The sequence below is a fragment of the Nyctereutes procyonoides genome, unplaced genomic scaffold, assembly GCF_905146905.1.
Source record: "Nyctereutes procyonoides isolate TBG_1078 unplaced genomic scaffold, NYPRO_anot_genome, whole genome shotgun sequence".
In the NCBI taxonomy this organism is placed as follows: Eukaryota; Metazoa; Chordata; class Mammalia; order Carnivora; family Canidae; genus Nyctereutes; species Nyctereutes procyonoides.
The window spans coordinates 8,510,106-8,534,858 of NW_026575049.1; the positions used below are offsets into that span (position 1 = coordinate 8,510,106).

Sequence of the window (24,753 nt, forward strand, 5' to 3'; positions counted from 1 at the left end):
ATAGAGATTTTGGAGACAAACTAAATGAAGTGTTTGGTTTTCTGAAGAAGGAATGAGACATTTGGACTTAATGAATTCTGAAGAAAGGGACATTAATCCAGAGGAAACCTTGAGGGTGGGTCCAGGCCCAAGGTATTTTCTGGAAAGACCAGGGTGCTGCGTGCGCCCTGGAAGTGTGAGAATGTGGAAGAAAGAGAACTCCCTTCTACAACTGTTTAAAAAATTAAAGGGTATAAGCTAATGTTCGGGAATAGTTAACATTTCTCGGATTGAATATTAAACTTCCTCCAAGGAAAACAACTCAACTGCTAATGTCAGCCCTAAGCTGGTGCCAAGAAAATGCTGCTAAATTAGGGTTCTAGGAGAGCTATGACTCCGTGAAGTATCACAGCGCTCACAACCCAGAAACTCTCCCTTTGTAGTCCTTGAGAACCTAAGAGATTACAAATAAATTTACTGACTCTTTCCTTAAGGAAAGGAAATGCCTAAAATCATGATTCAGCTTTTTAAATTCAATTTCCATGTGTAACTATTATAGCTGCTGGGAACTACTCAATACTCAAATCATTTTATAAAACTGCATTTAAATGTTTTAGTCTAAGACCCAGACAGATGTTCTTAGAACCGAAGACATTTTTTTTTTCAGATTGGATAAATTCGATGTGTAACATTGTGTAGGTTTAAGGTGTTGAGCGTCTTACTTTGATATATTTATATATTGTATGACGATTGCTGATATAGCAACATTTATCATATTTTATAGCTATTCCATGAGTGTAGTACAGTATTAGTGTCTCTGTTCATTATACTGCACGTTGATCTCTGGCTTATTTACTACTGATTACAAGTTTGAACCCTTAAACCGTCTCTCTTACCCCTCTTCCACCCCATCCCCTTGTAGCCACCATTTTACTCTGTTTTGTTTTTTTTGCTTTTGTTTTCGGGTTTCACTTTTTTTAGGTTGATATGTAAGTGATATTATATAGGATTTACCTTTCTCTGACTGACTTATCTCACTTAGCCTAATGTGATCGGGGTCCATCCTGATTGTCATAAATGGAAGGAGAGCTTCCTTTCTCGTGGCTAAACAATACTCCATGGTGTAGATGTATCACATTTTTTTATCCATTCATTTGTTGATGGACATTTGGATTGTTTCCATATTTTGACTATTGTGAATAATTCTGTAATAAACACGGGGGGCATATATATCCTATCAAAATCTTTTTTTTTTTTTTCATTTCCTTTGGGTATGTACCCAGAAGTCGACTTGCTGGATCATATGATAGATGTAATTGTAATTTGGGGGGAAACCTTCATATTGTTTTCTATAGTGATTGCACCAATTTACATCCCCACCAACAGTGTACAAGGGTTGCCTTTTCACCCCGTCTTTGCCAGCACCCCTTGTCTCTTGTCTGCCTGACGACAGCCTCTACCAGGTGTGAGGAGATGTCTTCCTGTGGTTTTAATCTACATTTCCTCGATGGTTAGTGATGTTGAGCATCTCTTCATGTGTCTGTTGGCCATGTTGACGTCCTTTTTGGAGAAATGTCTACTTGGTTCTTCTGCCCATTTTTAAATCAGGTTGGTTGTTGTTGTTGTTGTTGTATATTTTACAGACCAATACATGGTCTGTAAAAAAATTTCTCCCATTCTGTAGGTTGTCTTTTCACTCTGTTAATTGTTTCTTTTGCTATACGGAAGCCTTTGGGTCTGATGTAGTCTCACTTATTGATTTGCTTCTTTTGTTGTTTGTGCTTTTGGCATCATATCCCAAAAATAATTGCCGAGGCCAGTATTCATGAGCTTCTTCCTTATATCTTCTTCCAGAAGTTTTATGGTATCAGGTCTTACGCTTACTTCTTTGATCCATTTGAGTCCATATTTGTGAGTGGTGTGAGAAAGGGATCCAATTCCATTCATTTCGTCATTCTCCCTGGTTCTCCCGTTTTCCCAGCACCATTTGTTGGAGAGACTATCTTTTCCCCATTGGGTATTTTTGAATATTAATTGACCCTCTAGGGATCCCTGGGTGGTTCAGCAGTTTAGCGCCTGTCTTCCACCCAGGGCGTGATCCTGGAGTCCTGGGATCGAGTCCTGCATCGGGCTCCCTGCAGGGAGCCTGCTTCTCCCTCTGCCTGTGTCTCTGCCTCTCTCTCTGTGTCTCTCATGAATAAATAAATAAAATCTAAAATAATAATAATAATTGTCCCTATATACTGGGATTTAATTATGAACTCTTTCTGCTCCATTTGTTGATGTGTCTATTTTTGGGTGTGTGTGCCTATATCATACTGTATTTGTTACTGTGGCTTTCGATCTATTACTAGATCGAAATTCGGAAGCATAATACCTCCAGCTTTGTTCTTTTTTTCTCAGGATTACTCTGACTATTGGGATTCTTTCGTGGTTCCACATGAGTGTTAGAACTGTTTCTTCTATTTTTTTTTTGTTTCTCCTATTTTTATGAAGAATTCCTTTTAGTATTTTGACAAGGATTGCATTGAATCTATAGTATGGCCATTTTAACTATATTAATTTTTCTCATCCATGAACATGGGATGAGTGTCCATTTGTTTGTCTTTTTCAGTTTCTTTCAGCAATGTTTTGTAGTTTTGCTGTTACAGATCTTTCATTTCCTTGGCTAAATTTATTCCTAAGTATTTTATTGTTCTTTTTTTATTCTGTTGTGAAAAGGGTGGTTTTCTTTATTTCTTTTTCAGGTGCTTCAGCATTAATGTAAAGGAAGACAACTGATTTCTGTATGTTGATTTTATGTCCTGCCGCTTTACTGAAATTGTTGACTAATTCTAACAGGTTTTTGACTGATTCTTTGGGATCTTCTATAAATAGGATCCTATCATCAGCAAATAACGAATTTTACTTCCTCCCTTCTAATTTGAGCGCCTTTAATTTGTTTGTCTTGCCTAATTGCTCTAGCTAGGACTTCCAGTACTATGTTAAATAGGAGTGGTAAGAGTGGGTATCTATGCCTTGTTCCTGATCCTAGGGGAAACGTTCAATTTCTCTTGATTGAATATAATGTTAGCTGTGGGTTTGTCATATATGGTCTTGATTATGTTGAGGTATTTCCTGCTGTGCCCATTCCATTAAGGGTCTTTATCATGAAGGGATTTGCAGTTTGTCAAGTGCTTTTCTCTCTCTAGTGAAATTATCATGTGATGTATTACATTTATTGATCTGTTTATGTTGAATCATCCTTGTGATGATTCCAGGAGCAAATTCCTCTTGGTCATGATGTATAATCCTCCTAATGTATTCTTCGATTTGCGTTATTAATATTTTGTTGATAATTTTTGCATCTATATTCGTCAGGGACACTGCTCTATGATTCTCTTTTCTTGTGGTTTCCTATCTGGTTTTGGTGTAAAAGTAGTGCTGGCCTTGTAGAACAAGTTTGGAAGTGTTCCTTCTCAATATTTTAGAAGAATTTGAGGAAGATTGGTGTTAATTGTTCTTTAAATGTTTCATAGAATTCTCTGGAAGCGATCTGGTCCTGGAGTTTTCTTTGTTGAGAGTTTTTTGATTACTGGTTCAGTCTCTACTAGTTATTGGTCTGTTCAGATTTTCCTTTTCTTCCTGATTCAGTCTTGGTGGGTAATGTGTTTCCGGAAATGTATCAACTTTGTCTAGGTTATGTAATTTGTTGGCACATAATTGTTCTTAGTCTCACAATTCTAGGTATATCTGTAGTATATCATGTGTAATGTCTTCTATTTCATTTCTAATTTTATTTATTTGAGTTTTCTCCCTTTTGCCCTTAGTCTAGCTAAAAGTTTGTCCATTTTGTTTATTTTTGCAAAGAACCAGCTTAGTTTTATTGATTTTTTTCTATTTTGTTATTTCAATTTCATTTTTTTCCACTCTGGGAGATGCTTATTATTCCCTTCGTTTGCTAACTCTGTGTTTAATTTCTTCTTCTTTTTCCAGTTCTTTAAGGGGTAAAGCAGGTTATTTGAGAGCCTTCTAATTCCTTAATAATATGCATTTATAGCTATAAACTTTCCTCTGAAAACCACTTTTGCTGCATCTTATAAAAATATTCAATACGTTGTGTTTTCATTTTTGTTTCAAGATACCTCTTAATTCCTTTCTGAGTTCTTTTTTGACCCAAAGATTGTTCAGAAGTTTGTTGTTTGGTTCCCACATATTTGTAGATCATCTCACTTTCCTCTTGTTGATTTCTAGTTTCATACTATTGTGGTCAGAGAATATAGTTGGTATGATTTCAGTCTTCTTAAATTTGCTAAGGTTTATTTTGTGGCCTAGCACATGATCTATCCTGGAGAGTGTTCCATGTGCATTTGAGAAGAATGTGTATTTTGCTGCTGTTGGATTAGTATGTTCTATATATGTCTAGTAAGCTCATTTGTTCTAAAGCGTGGTTCAATTCTGACATTTCCTTGTTGATTTTCTGTCTGGACAATCTGTCCATTGCTGATAATGGGGTACTGAAGTCTCCTACAATTATTGTAGTGAATTATCTGTTTCTCCCTTAAGATCTGTTATTAATTGCTTAATGTATTTCAGGGTTCAGGTTTGGGAGCATAAATATTTAGATTGCTATATCTTCTTGAAGTTGACCCCTTTATCATTTTATATTGGCCATCTTTGTCTCTTGTTGCCCTTTTTGGCTTGAAGTCTGTTTTGCCAGATAAAACTGTGGCTGTGCTCACTTTTTTTTTTTTTTTAATTTCCATTTGCTTGGACTGTCATCCGCCATCCTTTCATTTTGAGCCTGTGTGTTTCCTTAGAGCTAAAATGAATCTCCTGTAGGCAGCATATAGTTGGGTCTTGGTTTTTTATCCATCCAACCACTCTGGCCTTGGATTGGTGAATTCAATCCATTTACACTTAGGGTGATTATTGATATGTAAGGATTTACTACTGCCATTTTATCTTTCACCTTCTGGTTATTTTGTCTCTCCCTTTTTCTTTCTGTTTCTGTCTACCTTTATAAGTTTGTGGCTTTCCATGTTGATTCGTTCAGTCTCCCCATTTTTTATGTTTCACGTCACTACTCTAGATTTTTGCTTTGTGATTACCAAGAGGTTTGCACAAAACATCTATTGGATAAAATAGTCCATTTTCTGCTAATAGAAATTTATCTTCTTTTGCCTATAAAGTGTCCATCCTTTTACTCTTCCCCTTTTATATTTTTTGAGGTCACAAATTATCTCTCTTTATGCTGTGATTTTGTTGCCAAGTTGTAGTATAGTTATTTTTCATCCTCTTTTCCTTGAACCTTTATGCTATAATTAAGAGTTTAACATACCATTCTAAAAAAGCATTACAGTTTTAATTCTAACTATCACCTTATCAGAGTTTTGTAGACCTTTGCCTTTTCATCTTGAACACCTCTTTTCAAAAATTCTTTTAAGGCAGATCTAATGGTGAACTCTTTCAGCTTTTGTTTCTCTGGGAAAGCCTTTATTCCTCCTTCATATCTAAAGAATAACTTTACCCAGTAGAATATTCTTGGCTGGCAGCTTTTATCTTTTAATATTTTGAATAGGTCATTCCATGCTCTTCTGGCCCAAAGAGTTTCTGCTGAGAAATCTGCAGTAGCCTAATGGGAGTACCTTTGTAAGTTACTATCTTTTTTCCTCCTGACTGCCTTTAAAACTATTGCTTTATTGTTGCCTTTTGACACTTTTAATATAGCATGTCTTGGAGATGGGTTCTTTTGTTTTGTTCTGCATTGAGATAGCAAGGTGTTTTATTAGCTTTGTGGACTTGTATACCCAATTCTTTTCCCAGGTTTGGGATCTTCTCAGCTATTATTTCTTTGAATATGCTCTCTGGTTCCTTTCTCTCTTTTCCTTCTGGGATACCCATTGTTCTTATGTTGGCTTTTCCAGTAGAGTCAGATAGTTCTCATAGAGTTTCTTTACTTTTTAAATCCTTGTTCTCTCTCCTCTTCCACTTGAATAATTTCTATATTTATATCCTCGAGCTCACTAATTCTCTCTTTCATAGGATCTGCTCTATATCCAATGCATCCTAATATATTCTTCATATCATTTATTGAAGTCTTCAACTCTAGAATTTATTTTTGGTACTCTTTTAGGATTTGAAGGTCTTTGATAAAGTACTCCTCTTTATTTCTGAGATCTTTGTGTTAACTTTCTGAATTTTCTTGTATCTTGTTGAATTTCCTATAACAGCTCTTTTAAATTCTTTATCAATTAGGTTGCAATATTCCATGTCTTGGGGCTTAGCTGCTGGGAAATAGTTTTTGTGATAATGTATTACCATGGTTCTCCATGGGGTTTGATGAAAAGTGCCTCTGCCTCTGCATATGAAGTAGGGAACACTTTTCTTATTTAGGCATAGTTTTGTTTCCTTTGTGTCTTAACAGTTCAAGAGGCTGATAGTTCAGAGCCTTCATTTTGTTTTCCAGAAGGTGGCGCTATAGCATATGTTTTTGGTTTCCCTTACCCAGAGCTGACTCTCACTAAGATTGGTAGCAAACATGAAAAAGGGAGGTGGGGAAAAAAAAGCAAAGGATGGCAGCAAAAGAAGAGACAAGTGGTGTACTTAGCTCTTAGGCTTTTGGTATGCCTAATGCCTGGTAGGGGTGTTCTCAAGTTGGAAGGGTCCCTAGTGGTCCATGAGCAGTCCTCTTGATTCCTGGGGCAGACAGCAGGCGAGCTTTCCTTCAGTTCTCTTTGTTTACCTTCTTCCCTTTCCTTTTTTCCCACCCCTCTCCAAACTCAATCACTGCCATCTCTCTTCAGAGAGAGCAGGGGGTCCCTCCAGCTGTAGGGCAGGACCAAGCAGACCTTCATTCACTGCCTTCACCCTCTACTTCCTTTGTAAAAACAGTTGTGCTGGCTCACTGCTGGCCAGCCTGCACCCTCACCACTGTCTCTGCTGCCTGTGAGCTCCGCTGCCATTTCCCTCACTGCCATTTCCTCTGCAGTCCAGGGGTTCTCTGTGTCTTGGTGTGCTGTGCAGGGGTACCTCCCTGCCCCCCCCTTTTTTTTTGCCTGTTAATGGATCTCTGAGTAGTTGTAAATCAAAGAAGAGAGAATAAAAGAATGACTCATGCCGCCATAATGTTGATGTCCCAAAGAAATTTTCTAGGTCTGATTCTAAATCCCTTTAATCAAAATAAAAGTAATTAGAACTGCTCTAAAAATATACATTATTTCTGGGGCCCCTGGGTGGCTCAGTTGGTTAAGTTTGCCTTTGGATCAGGCTCCCTGCTAAGCCTGCTTCTCCTTTTCTCTGCTGCTTCCCCTGCTATGCTCTCTCACTCTCTCTCAAGTAAATACATATATTATAAAAATCACATTATTTCTATCATAAGCAGTTGGCCCAGTACACAAGAAAAGTTATAAATGTTACGTGAAAAATTAGGTATGTGTGGTTCAAGTCCAAATCGAGCTTCATATAACAGCTACCTGAAGAATCAGTCAAATGTTAAGAAGACATTATGGCTTAAATGGACTTTCAGGTATATCACCAACAAACTTAGAGTATTAGCTATTGGTCATCTTCAATAATATATAATTTAATTTCCATTATCTCATAGATGTCTATCTTCATCTAGTATTGAACATTAACTAGTCTTTCTACCTGGCTAAAGTTGACATTAGCTGAAGTTTGAACTTAGTCCACAGCATCTATGCATACATGTTTGATTTGCTGAAACTCAGCAGTATGGTGTTTCAAACATTTATTCATTTTGCTTTGGTGCTGTTCACCATGTATGCATATGCAAAGTGAACTAGCTATGTGAATGGTTATATGCAGCAAAGAAAGAAATATGTAAAAAGAATAAATAAATAATTTGAACCTTTAAAAATAGGTAGTGTTTCTGTTTTTATTTTTTTTATTTTATTTTTATTTATTTATTTATTTTTTTTTTTTTTACGATAGTCATACAGAGAGAGAGAGAGAGGCAGAGACACAGGCAGAGGGAGAAGCAGGCTCCATGCACCGGGAGCCCGACGTGGGATTCGATCCCGGGTCTCCAGGATCGCGCCCTGGGCCAAAGGCAGGCGCCAAACCGCTGCGCCACCCAGGGATCCCAGTGTTTCTGTTTTTAAAACTTACAGAATAAGGGGATCCCTGGGTGGCGCAGCGGTTTGGCGCCTGCCTTTGGCCCAGGGCGCGATCCTGGAGACCCGGGATCGAATCCCACGTCGGGCTCCCGGTGCATGGAGCCTGCTTCTCCCTCTGCCTATGTCTCTGCCTCTCTCTTTCTCTCTCTGTGACTATCATAAATAAATAAAAATTTTAAAAAAATTTAAAAAAAATAAAACTTACAGAATAAGGAAATAGGACTGAAACAGAATAATTCTTTTTCTATGAAGTAACATTAATTTCACCATTTTCACGTAGGTAAAATTTTTGCCTACAGGTGAATTTTGTCCCAAATCTTGGAGAATTGTAAAAATTGAGATGAAAAGTCAATTCATGAGACCATGTCTTCCTTTACCCCACCTGCACATAACTGTTCACTTCAGAATGCCTTGTATCCTCCAAAGCGTGGCTATCTTCTATAAAATAAAAATGCTTCTTAAATGCTGTAACTCAGGAGCACACGGAAGTAGCATTTTTTTAAAAAGATTTTATTTATTTATTCATGAGAGACACACACACAGAGAGAGAGAGAGAGGCAGAGACACAGGCAGAGGGAGAAGCAGGCTTCATGCAGGGAGCCTGACGTGCGACTCGATCCTGGGTCTCCAGGATCAGGCCCTGGGCTGAAGGCGGCACTAAACCGCTGAGCCACCTGGGTTGCCCAGAAGTAGCATTTTAAAACTAACCATAGTTTTGACAACATTACCCCCATACTGCATCTTTTTTTGTTTTTGTTTTGTTTTTAAAGATTTTATTTATTTATTCATGAGAGAAGCAGAGAGAGGCGAGACCTAATAGGCAGTAGGAGGAGAAGCAGGCCCCATGCAGGGAGCCCCATGCGGGACTCGATCCCAGGAATCTGGAATCAGGCCCTGAGCCAAAGGCAGACGCTCAACCGCTGAACCACCCAGGCGTCCCTGTTTTGTTTTAACTTTTAAACTTAACTATAACTTTAAGTGAAAACAAGGAAATTTCTTTCCTATATGTCTATATATATATATTTTTTAAAGATTTTATTTATTTATTCATGAGAGACACAGAGAGAGAGAGGCGGAGACATAGGCAGAGAGAGAAGCAGGCTCGATGCAGGACTCAATCCCAGGACCCCAGGATCACGCCCTGAGCCAAAGGCAGACGCTCAACCACTGAGCCCCCCAGGTGCCCCTCTATCCATATTTTTTTTTGTGATAGGCAAGAAGTGATACTTTCCCTCTACATCAAGTCTTCACATTTCTTCTTAAATCTCTTTTTCTTCTATCCCTACTTTCTCATTTTCCCTAACTAGAAGGGGAAAAAAATCATGTTGTCTTTTCCTATTAGAGGGAAAATAATCATGACCATGCCTCTCTACACTTAAAATTACATTGAGCATAAGAGATTGCATTGAACATAGAAAAAACGAATCTAAAATTACACATCGTATTCTACTATCTATTTGCTTGTTCTCCCCTCCCCCCCCCATTAGACACTAGGCTTCTTGAGGCCCAGGAACATTTCTTATTCATTTTGCACACAGGGTTCCCCTCTGATTTATAGTGTATGAAATATCAATTAGGATTTGATGAGCCAATGAATAATTTCATCAGATTATAGAAGGTTGGCTTTTGAAACTAATCAGGACACTGAAATTTTTAAAGGATCCCCTGTTGATCTTTGCCCTCCATTCTAAAGGTGTCTGAAAGGCACCAGAGAGAAGGCTAAGACTCCAAAGGATTGCCCCAAATCTGTTTTCTGGGAACTGCTGTGGAATGCTGCCATATACACACACAGGCTGATGTTAATAAACACCAACTAGAGCCGATTGTGACTTTCTCATCCTTGAGCAGATGAAATGAACCCAGCCATAGTGAGGATACTTTGCTATAATAATCCAATAAATACTTTTGAAATGATGCTTACTTTTGTCTTTTTCATTAAAGTCTGAGAGTAAAGCCAAGCAGAGTAAAAAATAAGGAACACCTCCCCTTTCCCCCCAAAACCAAGCAGAAATTCCAGAGATTTTGCCAAAACTCCCCATAGATTTATCACTTCTTAGGAGACTTTGCACAGAGAACTACAAAATCTCCTTTGCACTAACTATAAGAGCCAGATGTTACTGTCAGATTGTAACCATCCAGGGCTACATGTGTACACACATTGCACAGTCATCTCTAACTGCACACAAGAGGCACAAGAAATAGAAGTTATGACCTGATTCAAGGTTTTTCTGAGCTGGAGGAAGATTGCCACTGGCTAGTTACCATAGGTGGTTTCTCCTTACCGAGACCTCCCATCACTAGGGGACAGGATCATTCTCAGGTGAGGAAGCCATGAAAACAAGAAGGCTTCCTGCCTAAGAAAAGTGGTATATGCAATAGAGATGGGATTTGTTTAGCTGTAGCTGCGTCTCATCCTCACAGTGTCCCATCAGCATTTGATCTGAAATAAATTCTTCCAACTTTAGACACACCATATTCCTATCTAATTACCCCTCCAAAAAACACATTCTTAGGTAAATAAAGTAATTTTGGATCACTTGGTATTAGAAAATACCCTGAACTCCACTCCCCTACAGTGGTGTCAACAACTGGAAGTTGAGTGTTTTCCATTTAGAGCTCTCCTGGGCAGCCACCAAGAATTGTTACAGACAAATTGTTCTAGCCGTTCAGTTTCAGCGAAGAGGTGGAGTTCAGAAGGGCTTGTATGGATATGAGAGGTTAGCTAGATGATCACAAAAACAACCATGATGTACTAGAAGAAAAGCTGCAGAATAAATGAGAAAACTGGAACATCACACCTGGTATAAGCAAATCCCTTCTTTCACCAGAGAGTGAGGAGGACTTTGTCAAAATAAGTGTCAGGGTTAGGAGCCAGGGTGGAGTAGCATGGGAAACTGAGTGCAGGATCTAGGTGCACAGAAAGTATAAAAATCCATAGGACTTCTCGGCTACCAAAGCCTAATGACAAACCACAAAAATTATAAGGCGAATGGTCATCTTACCCTGATTCCATTAGGCTAAACTATATGAAATTGTTGCTGTCTTCCTGGGTTTGACAAACACATATCCAAGTTCATATGGTTCAACCTAACAGTGCAAGTCCTGCTGAGTGAAAGGGGATGATGCTCTGTCTCCACCTGTCCTGGTGATACAGGTCTGATGGAAGATTTGCACCTAAAGATCAGAGACCTTTACCTAACCTTCTCTGGTGCTCTGGTGTTCCACTGAGGGGTCCCAGGGCCATCCTTGGAGGGCGGGGAATGGGTTGGAGTGGAAGTCATGTGAATGAGGCACTGCCATTCCTGTCAGAAGTGTACCATTTTGCCTACTTTGTTGTGGGATTCCACCTAACATCTGATTTGGAAAAGGAGAGGGAAAGGTTCTTATGCTTTTTAAAAAATGGTTCAAAACCTGTAGAGCATGTTCATTTTGTTAGAGGAACCCAAATATAAATCTTGACTTCTGGAATATTGGAGTTTTAAAACTGTAAATCCAGAGGATCATGAGCAAGTGTGTTGATTACATCATTTCATGAAAGGCAGGAAAGACTTTTCATTCTTGATGATGGGAATCTCCCTCCAGTTCAGCTAATGTCATAGGCAAAAAAATACATTCAAAACAACACTGTGAAATTTCAGAGGGTGAAAAGCATATTTCTCAGCACATAAATGAAAATGAATCTTGGCGAATGGTTATATACAGAAAGAAAGGTCATCTTTTTGCCTTTAAACTATTTGGGACAAAGGGTGAAAAGGGGTGTTGTTCAAAACACAAATAAAGAAAAAACCCCTCCCCTAAGGATGTACGCCTCATGACATGAAGCTGCTGCTGGCCTTCGTGGTTCATGGCTGTGTTCGAAGTGTTTATGTAGAAACTGGACAATGGCTTGTGTAGAATCTGGGCTGTGTCTACTTATTGAATTTGTTTGGTACTTTTTATGACAAATAACCAATTAATTTAGTCCAAAAAGCAGTTGGGGTAGTTGAGCAGTAGGTCAATTTATTTAATGGAGTTTTCTCCAAATGGTAGGGATAAATTCATCAGCCAGTTCAGGCAAAATATGAAGGTGGTTGCACTCATGTGGTTACAATTACAGTCATAAGCCCCACTTTTTCAACGAGCTGACTTAGGCATAAAGGACCCTCTGGGAGTCTAAAGACAAATATCTGTTTAGCAAGTGTTTTTAATATGATCCCATATTTAATTTAAAATTGTAAATAGCTGAGCTTATCTGTGAGCTGTTATTTTGGGACGTGTTAAAGTCCCCTTCGGTGTAAGTCTTATTTCAAGAGAGTTTACACCGAAGGGGACTTTCATGCCTTGCAAAAGAAATGAGGGTTTTAAAATTCTTTTTTAGTAAATAGCAAGGAGATCTGTCTTACTCTACACTGCTGTAGAAATGAGAAACAATCTACCTGAAGAAAAGATTGTGCTAAGGAACAGAAGTACCTCTTGATTGAACAATGGTCTTAGGATTTTAAAGCAAAGGGGACAAAACTACCTCCCAGCGACTGGCAAAAACAAAAGATGTAATTAAATTAAAAATCTGCTGCTTACCTGAAACCAAAAGACCCCATCTCCACAGAGATCTGAATGAAGGGGTATTTTCTTTCAGAGGTCAACTTAAGACTCTTTACATAAGGATCATCCTTACTTTATGGCACATTGTACCTCATTTTTTAAAAAATTAAGTTAGTAAGCCCGATTCCAGCCTCATTTCATTTACTGTATAGCGTAGTACTAAAAATGAGCTACTAATGTCTCGGCCCTTTGTTATGAAGGATTTTCTTTCAATACCTACCAGAAGGGTGGCTTAGCTGTCTAAGTATCCCCTTTAAATACCTAGACTCCCTGGAACCATAGATTGGATTCTCAGGAGGGCTGGGGAACCCCTTAATTATTCTGAAATAGGTGGTGCAGCAGGCCGTTTCCTACACGAGTGCCATTCTGAAAAATCTTGAAAACCAAAATACTCTGCGGACGTTATACATTTGATAACTGTTTTCCTCTTATTTGGAAAAATACTGGTTCACTGTACAATCTCAGAAATCTTGAAGCATGTTGCTTTTCTCTTTTGTATCCCTTGCACTTTCTTAGCATGCTGTATCCTATGCTATGTACAAACTTTAACCATATTTATTCGGATAAAGATTGTATTTTGAATTTGGCGGAGTTAGTCCAATATAAGGAGGAGCCCGCAGAGAACCACACTTTGAAGTCCATGTGGTTAGAAAGGGCTTTTCTGCGTCTTTCTGTGATATGTTCTATCAATGGGGTCTTTTTAGCTCTCACTGTCTTATTTTAACATTGTATTAACCCAAAGCACTTGATCTTCAGAGTCCTTTGTTGTTGATGGCTGGAAAGCTTGCTTTTACCTACTGCGTTGGAGATGTTTAAATGCTACAGCTGAATGAGAGATTTGCATGACAAGCTTTCTGAAAAGTTGAACTCTCTCTTAACATAAGGATCTCAAAATTTCAGTGCTCTAAGATTTTGCATGCCAAGCCAACAAGGTCCCTAAAGTGTAGGAACTCACCATGTGCGCAGACTTATTAGAAACAGAGTCCTCAGAATCATCTAAATAAGCAAGTTAGAGGACTTCGCGACTTGTTCAATTGAACAGTCATCATGAAATCCATGCCTTTAAAGGGGACTTCTTACCCTCCATGGTTGGCAATGAGGGAAGACTCTCCAAGTGGGAGGGAGGGGATCAGCTGGACCTGGGGCGGGGGGGCCTAACTGCTGTCCTCTGGCATTCACCTGTCATCTGCGGCCTCCTAAACCCGAGCTGGGCCCTGCTGAGGAAGCCATGGGCTCCTTCTGGCCGAGGTGGCAGTGGGGAGTCCTGAGAGATCCCAAAGAAGAAAGTGAAGCTGGAGGTGGAAGTCAAGGCCACTCTCCTCCTGAATTGGACCTGGCTTTGAATTTGACCTTTTTTGAATGGTGAAGGAAGGAAACAGGTTTCCTCAGAGCCTTATACAGGGGATTAAAAGAAATAGAAGACTCAGCTTGTTTTAGAATTAGAAAATGATCTTAGGGGAAGTTAATTTGATTCCCTATGCCTTAGTTTCCCTGTGGGGGGAAAAATGGAAATAATAAGGCCTGGATCCTCCTGGTCACCAAGGGGCAGCTGTTAAAAAAAATAGAAAGGAGGGACACCTGAGTGCCTCAGCGGTTGAGCATCTGCCTTTGGCTCAGGGCCTGATCCTGGGGTCCTGGGATCGAGTCCCGCATCAAGCTCCCCACACGGAACCTGGTTCTCCCTCTGCCTGTGTCTCTGCCTCTCTCTGTGTGTGTCTCTCATGAATAGATAAATAAAATCTTAAAAAAAAATAGAAAGGATTTTAGCTTCTGTATGGGAAATGCGTGTGTAAAGTATTCACGTATTCAGGTGCAGGAAAATACACTGCCAAGCACACTTGATGATTCTTATGCATAGTTGTTCTAGATTCATATGCTCTTGTTCTAGAGATGTAGTGGCCAACCACGTATTTTGATGACAGGAATCCCAAGGGGTAGGGATCCCTGGGTGGTGCAGCGGTTTGGCGCCTGCCTTTGGCTCAGGGCGTGATCCTGGAGACCCGGGATCGAATTCCACGTCGGCTCCCGGTGCATGGAGCCTGCTTCTCCCTCTATAAATAAATAAATTTTTAAAAATTTAAAAAAATAATTAAAAAAAAGGAATCCCAAGGGGCAACTGGTTTCAAGGTATCAGCCCTTAGTCCTAAGCCAGGAGATGCCTCGAGGAAGATAACCTTGCAGTCGGTTTGGTGTCCCAGAAGATTTCCAGACTAGAGTTTGTTTCCTTTCCCTTTTTTATGAATGGCTGCAGTATTATGCTTCCGTCTGCATTTCCTACCAGAGCCATTCATAAAAATAAAAACAAAACAAAATAACAACAACAGAAAACTTTCTCGCACCGCCTGGAGCCCTCGGGTGCCAGAGGCCGGGGAAACTTCCTGGCAGCCGTCACCCCAAGCAGCATTGAGAGCATTCAAGGGTCTGTTTGTTTGGTGGCCTGAAAAGTATGAAGTGCTGTGTGGAAGGGCAGCTGGTAGAAGTTCTGTGACATGGACTAGGCCGGGAGCCAGGGCTGGCAGAGGTTCAGACATTGTCTTTCCCCTCATTGAAGTGTCAGGACCTAATTCATGGAAAATCGGGTGAGCTGGCAACCCTTTCAGAGGATTTCATTGAGCCCCGCAGTGTGCAGGAGTCACATGAATGCGGGATCCTCAGCCAAAAGAGGAGGGGAACTTCTGAGCAGCCGAAACCAGTCAGCCTGCAAGAATGTGTGCGGATTGGAAACGGTTTGGGAGTCAACACGGTTACAGGTGTAACCGGCAGGAAGAAACAGAAGGAAGAAAGTGGTCTGTCCTTGCAGAGGACTCTTGAGATGCATGCTCTCTTAGCACACCCCTTTGAACCCCAAGAGTTAAGAGGTCCTAATCATCCTGGGGTGAGTTCCACCTGGAGAAAGTATCCTCTTGAGATCAGGGCTTTTAGGATGTCATGTCTCCTGCGATTGAAGGTCGAGGGGGAGAACTTTTTTCTTTTAGGTGAGCCAAAGTATTTTGCCATTTTAAAAAAAATGTTTATCTTGTTCTTCTAAAAAAAAAAAGAGCTCTGATGATTTTTCATCTAACATATCTATTAGTACACCAGCAACAGGACAATCACACCATCACAGAAATTAGAGAGGAAGGAAAACGAATGCGAGCTCTGCACCCCACTGTTTTAGTGAATTTGCCCTAACTTCTGTTATTCGGGAGAACGGTAGCGATTTTATTTCATTTTTTCACTCATGCCACAAAAGCATGTCCCTGTCCACATCCGAGTGGCTCAGTGTTGTCTGTAAATCCTAGTGATGTGTAGATAGAAGAAGTAAGGCTTCTATTCAGACATGAGAGTGAGTACTGGGAGTAATCAATCAAAAAGCTTAGGATTCAGATGCTACTTTTACCAAGAAAGAATAACTTATTTGAAAGATATTTTCAAATATTCTAATTATTGGAAAATTAATTTAGTCTGGGTAGAAAAAAAGCTTCCCTCAGATGTTTTACTCAAAAACAAATTCTGCTCTACATACATAATTTAGGAGCTATAGATATAAATATAACAAATTAGTCTGCAAATGAAACCATCAGGAAAGTGAACAAACCACAGAATGGGAGAAGACATTTGCAAATCATATTCTGATGACCCTCATATCCAGAACATGTAAAGAGCTCTTACAACTCAATAATGAAAAGACAAACTTTGGCGTGGGCAAGAGATTTGAGTAGTATTTCTCTACAGATGGTCTACAAATTGCCAAAAAGCCCATGAAAAGATGTTCAACATCATTTGTCATTAGGGACAATCAAATCAAAACCACAGTGACATTGAACTTCACACCCAGTAGGATGTTTATAATTAAAAAGACAAGCAATAGCAAATGTTGACAAGTATGTGAAGAAATTGGGACCATCACCCATTGCTGGTGGGAATGCAAAATGGTGCAGCTGCTTTGAAAAACTGTCTGGTGGCTCCTCATGAAGTTGTCAACATAGAGTTTGCCTGTATGACCCAGAAATTTCACTCCAAGCTATCTACCCAAGCAAAATGAAAACATGTCTCCATTAAAACTTAAGTATGAATGTCCGTCGCATTGTTCGTGATAGCCAAATGGTGGAGACAACCCAAATGTCCATCCCCTGAAGGGTGATAAACAAAATGTGGTATGTCCATACGATGGAATGTTACTCAGTTGTAAAGAGGGATGAAGTACCGTTGGGTGCTACCACACGGATGACCCTGGAAAACATGATGCTGAGTAAAAGAAGCCAGACACAAAAGACCATATACTGTATAATTCCATTTACCTAAAGTTTCCAGAATAGGCCAGTTTGTGGAGACAGAAAGCTGAGAGGTTGATTAGGGATAGGAGAGTTACCAGGACGGCGGGAGGGAGTAGGGAGCAGTTGATAATGGGTATGGGGTATTTTTTTGAGAGGAGGTGAAAATGTTCTAAAACTGGATCTTGGGGATCCCTGGGTGGTTCAGGGATTTAACACCTGCCTTTGGCCCAGGACGTGATCCTGGAGTCCCGGGATCGAGTCCCACATCGGGCTCCCTGCATGGAGCCTGCTTCTCCCTCTGTCTGTGTCTCTGCCTCTCTCTCTCTGTGTGTGTGTGTGTCTCTCATGAATAAATAAATAAAATCTTTTAAAAAAATAAAATAAAATAAAACTAGATCTTGATGGTGATTGTAGAACTCTCTGAAGACACTAAAGAAACTTTGAATTACACACCTTATGGGCGAATTTTATGGTAGGTAAATTGTGTCTCAAGAAAGCTGAGTGTTTTTAAACAAAATGCTAACAAATTAGACCCTTCCACTCCTCAAGTGAATCTGATTTTCGAACCAATTTTTTATCTTTACTTTGCAGACAAGCGTGTATATCTAAAACATACATACTTAGTTATTTTTATTATGTATATTTCCTTTTAAAATATAACGGTTCCTTTTTGTTTGTTTCTTTCTCAGCCACAACAAGTCGTTCAGAAGAAGCCTGCTCAGGTAAGAGATTGATCATTATGATTTTTTTCCTCCCAATTAATATTTTACTACTACTTTTTAGTAGAGTAAAAAAGATACGACCCCAAATTAAATTTTTATTTAGTATTTTTCTACTTTTGGTTATGTCAGTATCACAGTATTCTTACACATTTGTTGTGTCCTTTAGACAAAGCCAAGAATACATAGATTGTGTCACTAAAAACCCGGGGGGCGGGGCACCTGGCTGGCTCAGTCAGTACCCATGTTGGTTGTAGAGATTACTTAAAAATAAAAATCTTAAAAAAAAAAAAAACTAGAATACCAAAGCTTGAAGTGTACAAAGCAAATATAAATACTTTGAAAAGTAAAATCTTTATTTCAGTGCCTCATATAAAACAAACATTTAGTAATTTTATCATGTGTTTTGTTAACTCTTAAACATCAAATTTTGTTCTTTCCTTTTATCGATCCATATTACACTGACTTGAAACAGGACTTACTAGCTGAAAAATATATTGTGATTCATGACAGGAGACGTATTCTGTTCATTATTCCATGACTTTTGATAATCCTAAAGAAGGCCAAGGAACTGGGAAATTAAGTTATACCAATTTTGCAGATTGATGAATCCTCAAGTCCTCCCTCATTGGCTTGAATCACATTTTCTGAAGTCTTGGCAGCATCAAAATTAGGAACCAGTTTTACTTCTCTTATTCTTTTTTTTTAAAGATTTTATTTATTTATTCATCAGAGACAGAGAGAGAGAGAGAGAGAGAGAGAGAGAGGCAGACGGAGAAGCAGGCTCCATTCAGGGAGCCCGATGTGGGACTCGGGACTCGATCCCGGGACTCCAGGATCACGCCCTGGGCCAAAGGAAGGCGTTAAACTGCTGAGCCACCCAGGGATCCCCTACTTCTCTATTCTTTATGCCTGATGTGCCTTGTCCTAAATGTAGTCTATACATAAAAACATAAGAATCATATTTATTGAGGAAATACATCTTGAAGGAAAAAAATCTGAAGAATAAATTAACCATGATTGCCAAGTATGTGAGCTGATATTAAAATATAAGAATGTCCCACTCTTCTCCCCTTCTGGGTTTAAAAAGATGCCCACGAGGGGGTTCCTGGGTGGGGCAGTCAGTTGAGGGTCTGACTCTTAGTTTCCACGTGGGTAGTGATCTCAGGGTCATGGGATCGAGCCCTGTGTTGGGCTCCGCACTCAGTACAGAGTCTGCTTGAGATTCTCTCTCCCTCTGCCCCTCCCCCCTAAAATAAATAAATAAATTGTAAAAAATATATGCCCAGGAGATCTGAGTATTTCACGCAGAACCTGCTGAAGTAAGTTGTTCCCCAGTGTCATGGGTTACAGAGTTCTGTTCGTTGTAGTAGATCTCTTTCAAATAATTTAAAATATCGATGAGATCTTTTCCCTAGAGGTCTCTACAAAGTGTACTTTCCACCCTGTTCTCTTGGGACAGTGGTGGCTTGCCTGGGGAAGACCATCCAAGCAATCCTATGTGTCTACTATGCTTTACGAATGCTGCTTAAAAGGGAATTGAAGCTTATAAACGCATGCAAGCATATAGGGGAAATGTGTCTGAATAATTACATGTGTGTTTTAAGTAAAATAAAAGAGTTAATGTGAAAAAAAAATTCTCATGGCTGCCCCCATTCCTAAAAGCCAAGAGTGATAAGGAGTACTAAAAAAAATGCCCAGTGTTTGACTGGTTGTAGACAATATTTAAACAAAACAAAATATAAATAAAAATGATATTTTAACTAGGTGATTCCAAATGTATTTAGCCTCTCATCTTTCATCAGTAAGAACATCAAGAGAAAGTAAATTTAAAAGTCAGTGCCAGGACATCTGGGTGTGGCTAAGCAGTTGAGCGTCTGCCTTCAGCCCTGGGTGTGATCCTGGAGACCCAGGATCAAGTCCCACATGGGGCTCCCCATGTGGAGCCTTATGTGGTCCGCTAATGACATTGATTCAGTCTCTGTTCTTGGTGTTGTAAGGGAAGCTGAGGCAAACAAAAATAGTTACTGCATCTGAGAAATGTGTGATCTAGTTGAGGTTCTTTTTTTTTTTAATTTTTTTTCCTAGTTGAGGTTCTTAACCTTGACTGCATATTAGAATAACCTAGACATTATAAACATATATATATAATATGTAATATATATCATCATATATATTTATGTGGTTATTATATATATCTCAATATGAAATATATATATGTGTGTATATGTGTGTTTATCACATGTTGTATATTACCCCTGAACCCTGCCCAGTAGCATGTAAGGAGCCGGCCCTTGTGAACCACTTGTAAGCATCTCTTTCAAATTGTATGTTCGGTGATGTCAAGTAGGGTAGCTTAAAATTCACTATGGTGTGAGCCTTTAAGGCATGGAAATTGACAACTACTACAAATCAGAACCCTCTTTTTCCTGGGGAGAAAGTTTACCTACACACTATTGACCCCACCCTTCCGTGATTCTGACTATTTGGTCTGAAGACCCAAGCGTCAGTATTTTTTATGAACTCTCCGAGTGACTCTAATGTGTAGCCAGCCAGGGCTGAAGACGATACTCGGCGAACATGCATGAGAAGACATTTGAACATTTGTTGAACAAATGACCACAGACTATCAACGTGTAAAAGGAACAGAGGGGATGCAGATGGATGAGTGGAATGCCATGTGTTACTTAAGGGCATAATTCCTGGAAGACTTTTTTTTTTTTTTTAAGATTTATTTGTTTATTTGAGAGAGAGAGGGAGAGAGTACACTCGAGTGTGTGAGCTGGGGAAAAGGGCAAGGGAGAGGGAGAAGCAGACCCCCCACTAAGCACGGAGCCCCACATGGGGCTGGATCCCAAGACCCTGAGATCATGACCTGAGTTGAAATCAAGAGTGGGCCGCTCAACCCACTGAGCCACCCAGGCGCCCCTGGAAGCCTTTTGATTTTGTTGTTTAGTGGCAGAGGGGACAATGGAGATGTAAATTAGCGAAAGAAAGGAAGATCTTATCAATGAAATGAGTGGCATATGCAAAAGTAGAAAGGCAGAAACAAATAAATCATAGGTGCAGATGATCCATGTGGCCGAAACTGGTTGCAGATTGGTCAGTAATACATCAAGAAAGCATAAATTTTTTTCCCAAGAGAATCAAGACTATCAGAGAAGGCACAAATGGATTGGGTTGGCCTTCACTGATCCATCTAGCTGTCTTACAGACCCTGCTCTAGATACGCCCTCCCAAGGAGAGTTTAGAGTTAAAAAAAAAAAAAAAGAAGAAGAAGAAGAAGAAGAACATGAGCTCATTGGGCTTCCTAATCTATATTGTCTAAGGATACAGTGATGAATTATATAAACACGGGGGCTACGTGGAAGTTCATGGAGGATAATGTAAATTTAACACTACATTCAAAAGGATCTCTTCCTTTTCCATCTGTTTATTTCAAAATACCCCCAGATGGCTTTTCCATGTGGCAGTCTGGATAAACTCAGGCTCATATCCTCTCTTCATCGACAGTACTTTGAGGGGCTACATTCAGATCCTGTTTTGAGGTGGTGAAATTTTCATACAATTAAATATTTTGCATCTAAGGAAAAGGGCGCAGCAGTGTGTAAAAAGACCTAAATTTTGCTTTTTGGCCCCATCACTGGGTGAATTAATCTCTCTGTTCCCCATTAATCCACCCATGCCCTGGGATTAGAACAACATAGCCCTTTGTTCCCAAGAAAATGTTGAGAGTTTCAAAATATAAGTTCCAGGGAGTATTGCTATGGTGTGTCTTATTTTTTGGATGCTGGGTTTTTCGTTTCCAGAGGTTTATACTCTCAAAAATCCTGGAATTCTCACTCGTTCAAAGCGACTATCTTTTTGACCTCCCGTGTTTTCACTGTACTTTTTAAAAATAAAGGTTGTTTTAACTAAGGAGGAAATGTTACCGTAATGGCTACATCCTCTCATTAGGACTAAAACAGTCAGAATCACTTCTCTTGTATGTGTGTCACATTTATATGGAATTACAAAGACTCTATTGTAAAATACCCTAATGTCATCACATTGTGAAAGCTCCCCAGAGCTTCAAGAATGCCACTTCTTGAAACTGGAATACAAAGCAGCAAAATTCATTCTGAGGAGACAAGTCTAGAATTAGGATAAATCTCAAAATCCCGATATATGTTTATGTATATAAATACATGTGTCCAATTAAAGAATAAAAATGTAAGGGAAGCCCTACCGCAGGGGGTTGTGTTTATGAAGCCCACCAGGTGCCATCAGCTAGAGACCTCAAGTGTGTCCTAATGGAAAAGTTAATGGTCTCTTAAAAATCTAGAGGGGAAAATCAGCAATATTCACATTAATCTTTTAAATTATAAGAATAGCAAAAACGAAGCATAGTGGGGGGGGCGCTCTACTATATTTTCATTGAAAATGAAGAATCAAGCAATAAATAGAAATTAGCTAATACGTTAGTTCTTTAGCAAAGTGAAGCCCTTGACTTCTCAACCACATGGATCACATCCTTAACTCTAGCAGGAAACAGTGGTAGGATTTGTTGTCATTGTTATTTTTATAAGATAACACCACAGAAGTATCCGGTTATTATTATTGATAGAGGGAGTGTTGTTCCTCAAGTTTTTATTTTGATAGGAATAAACCCCATGCCATCTCAAACTTCTAAAAAGTTTTTGCTGGGTCGTCAGATATCTTCTCGCGTTCCCTGATTTCCTTCTTTTAAGGCCTTAAAGCAGACATCAAAAGTGACTCCTGCTCTTTAATTCAGACTTTTTTTTTTTTCTCACCTGAGTCCTACCCAAAGGGAAAACAGGTTTTAAAAAATCCTGATGGTTCTCCTTAACTTTCAACCCAAAGTCCTCATTGTTGTGCTGCCCTGGCAAGCTCCACCTCCAGCAAGGAACACAGGTATAAACTTGCTCCTTTTCAGTTTCCCAGGGAGAGGCTTGGAAAGTTCTCTGATGCTGGAAGAGTGGAAACAAAGCTTTCTGTTTCAAAGTAGAGTTTTTACTTGCGAGTAACATCTTCTGTGGGTGGTGTGTACCTGGGCAAAGAACTCTCAGTAAGCTCAGTTATCGTGGGATTTTTTTGGCTTCTTAAAAAAAGAAGAAGAAGAAGAAAAAAGGTTGAATGTTTTTACAGGGACTTCAAGGGCCGTTTTAAGGATGTTTATATTTCAGACAACCTAAACATTGTTTGAGCAAAATGAGAGATTTCATTTTGGGACAAGCAAGTTGATGGATTGCAGTCAGCATCTTGTTCTTCCAGAAGACGTTTTTACTGGGGGCTCTGGGTCTAGACACACAAAGGAGAAAGGAGGAGGGAGTCAGAGGGGAGAGCGTTCTCAATCTAAAAGACTCTCTCGTCTTTTAAATGGTACCTCCGCCAGTGCAGTAAATAGTTCGTAATAAATCAGACTTGCAAATAGTCACTTTTCTACTCACTCAGGGAACACCATGATTTATGCTGCCTAAGTCATAAAGAGTACTGATTTCTTTTTATTTTCCCACTTATGCTCCTTCAAGCTGGTAAAAACATTTTGTGGGCCAGTAAATGTTCGGTACCAACTGGCAAAACGTGAAGAATTCTATCAAAGCCCCGCCAGAGTGGCACTGTTTTGTTGTATATGCAATACTTTTTGACATAACCCCTGACCTGTGACATTGCAGAGGTCAAGGGAAAAGGAGAGAGCACAGTAGAAGCCAACGTTTAACCCTTACAGTAAAGTGGCTCAAGGATATAATAGCACGGGGGTAGGGCAAGGAAACCTATCAAAATGATTATTAACCATAAACCTACAAAGTACTTAGCTTGGCTCACCCTTGTAATAAAGGAATATGGGCAGGGTCAAGTCAGCTGGGTCTTGGCAGGGAATGTCTCAGAGAGATGACAAACTTCTAATAGAAGTAAAAGAACACTCAATTTGGGGCAATATGTAAACCTACCCAAGGCAAAATTTAGAGTTTCTGGGCTTGCCAGATTTCCTATAGGAGGTTTTTAGTTGTTGTTTTTTTTAATGCTTTTATCTCTTTATTCATAAGAGACACAGAGATAGAGGCAGAGACATAGGCAGAGAGAGAAGCAGGCTCCATGCAGGAAGCCCAGTGCGGGACTCGATCCTGGGACCCCAGGGTCACACCCCGAGCCGAAGGCAGACGCTCAACCACTGAGCTACCCAGATGCTCCAATTGTAACTAGTTTTAGAACCTCGTCTTTCTAAAAAAAAAAAAAAAATCTAAATGTTTGAATAGTAACATGTTGCTTTGTCCAAGACACTTCCTTTACATTCAGAAAGTGTTTGCTAGACTCTCAAATGTATATTGAGAAATTATTTGTTGACCTACTAGTATGACTGATCTTTTCCTAATTTTATCCAAAAGCCCTAACTCAGGGTAATGAAAAATGTTCAGTGAAAAATGTTTGATTAAAATCCAGAAATGGTCTCCTCCCTGGCAACAAACACAACAAATATGCAAAAACTTATACACATAGAAAAGCAAGAAAAAAAAAGTTCTCCTGGTCTGTGCCATGAACAAACACGTCTGGAATATAACCACTAAATGTCCTTTGACATAATCATTTTTTTAAAAACTGCTTTGCTGGGGGTGCCTGCGTGACACGGTCGGTTAAACATCCGACTCTTGGTTTTGGCTCAGGTCTTGATCTCAGGGTCATGGGCATGGAGCTGAGCACAGAGCCTGCTTAAGAGTCTCTCCTTCTCCTTTGGCCCCTCTCTCGCCCTCGCTAAAAAAATAACAATAAAATAAAAAGGCAAATAAAAATAAAAACTACTTTGCATGAAAACAAGAACATCCCTCAACAGTTTTGGAGGTGTTCAAATAAATTTCCTTCTTCTTAATGCTTCCTTCATGCAAAATCCTCTTGCTACATCTTTAGCTGTTTTTCAACCATGAGGCTCCTTCGGTAAGCAATTCTCTCGGTGACATAACCCTGATCAAAGGTGCAGATGGGACAAACAAGAGTACATTTTAGAAATCAATGAAATCTTGTTTTGTTTTCTTTTCCATTTTTATTTAATGTTTCCTTTCTCAGCAGTCTATCATTGAATCACGGGTAAAGAAATAAAGATAAATG

General features: G+C 39.5%; 1 protein-coding gene across 1 annotated transcript in view; it reads left to right on the top strand.

Annotated features, from left to right (window-relative positions):
- Positions 1-24,753, top strand: part of HMGA2 (high mobility group AT-hook 2) — a 141,428-nt gene that overhangs the window by 111,440 nt on the left and 5,235 nt on the right. The window contains exon 4 of the mRNA XM_055328949.1: positions 17,623-17,655. Within this exon, the coding sequence (XP_055184924.1) occupies positions 17,623-17,655 (33 nt within the window). The remainder of the gene's footprint in view (positions 1-17,622; positions 17,656-24,753) is intronic.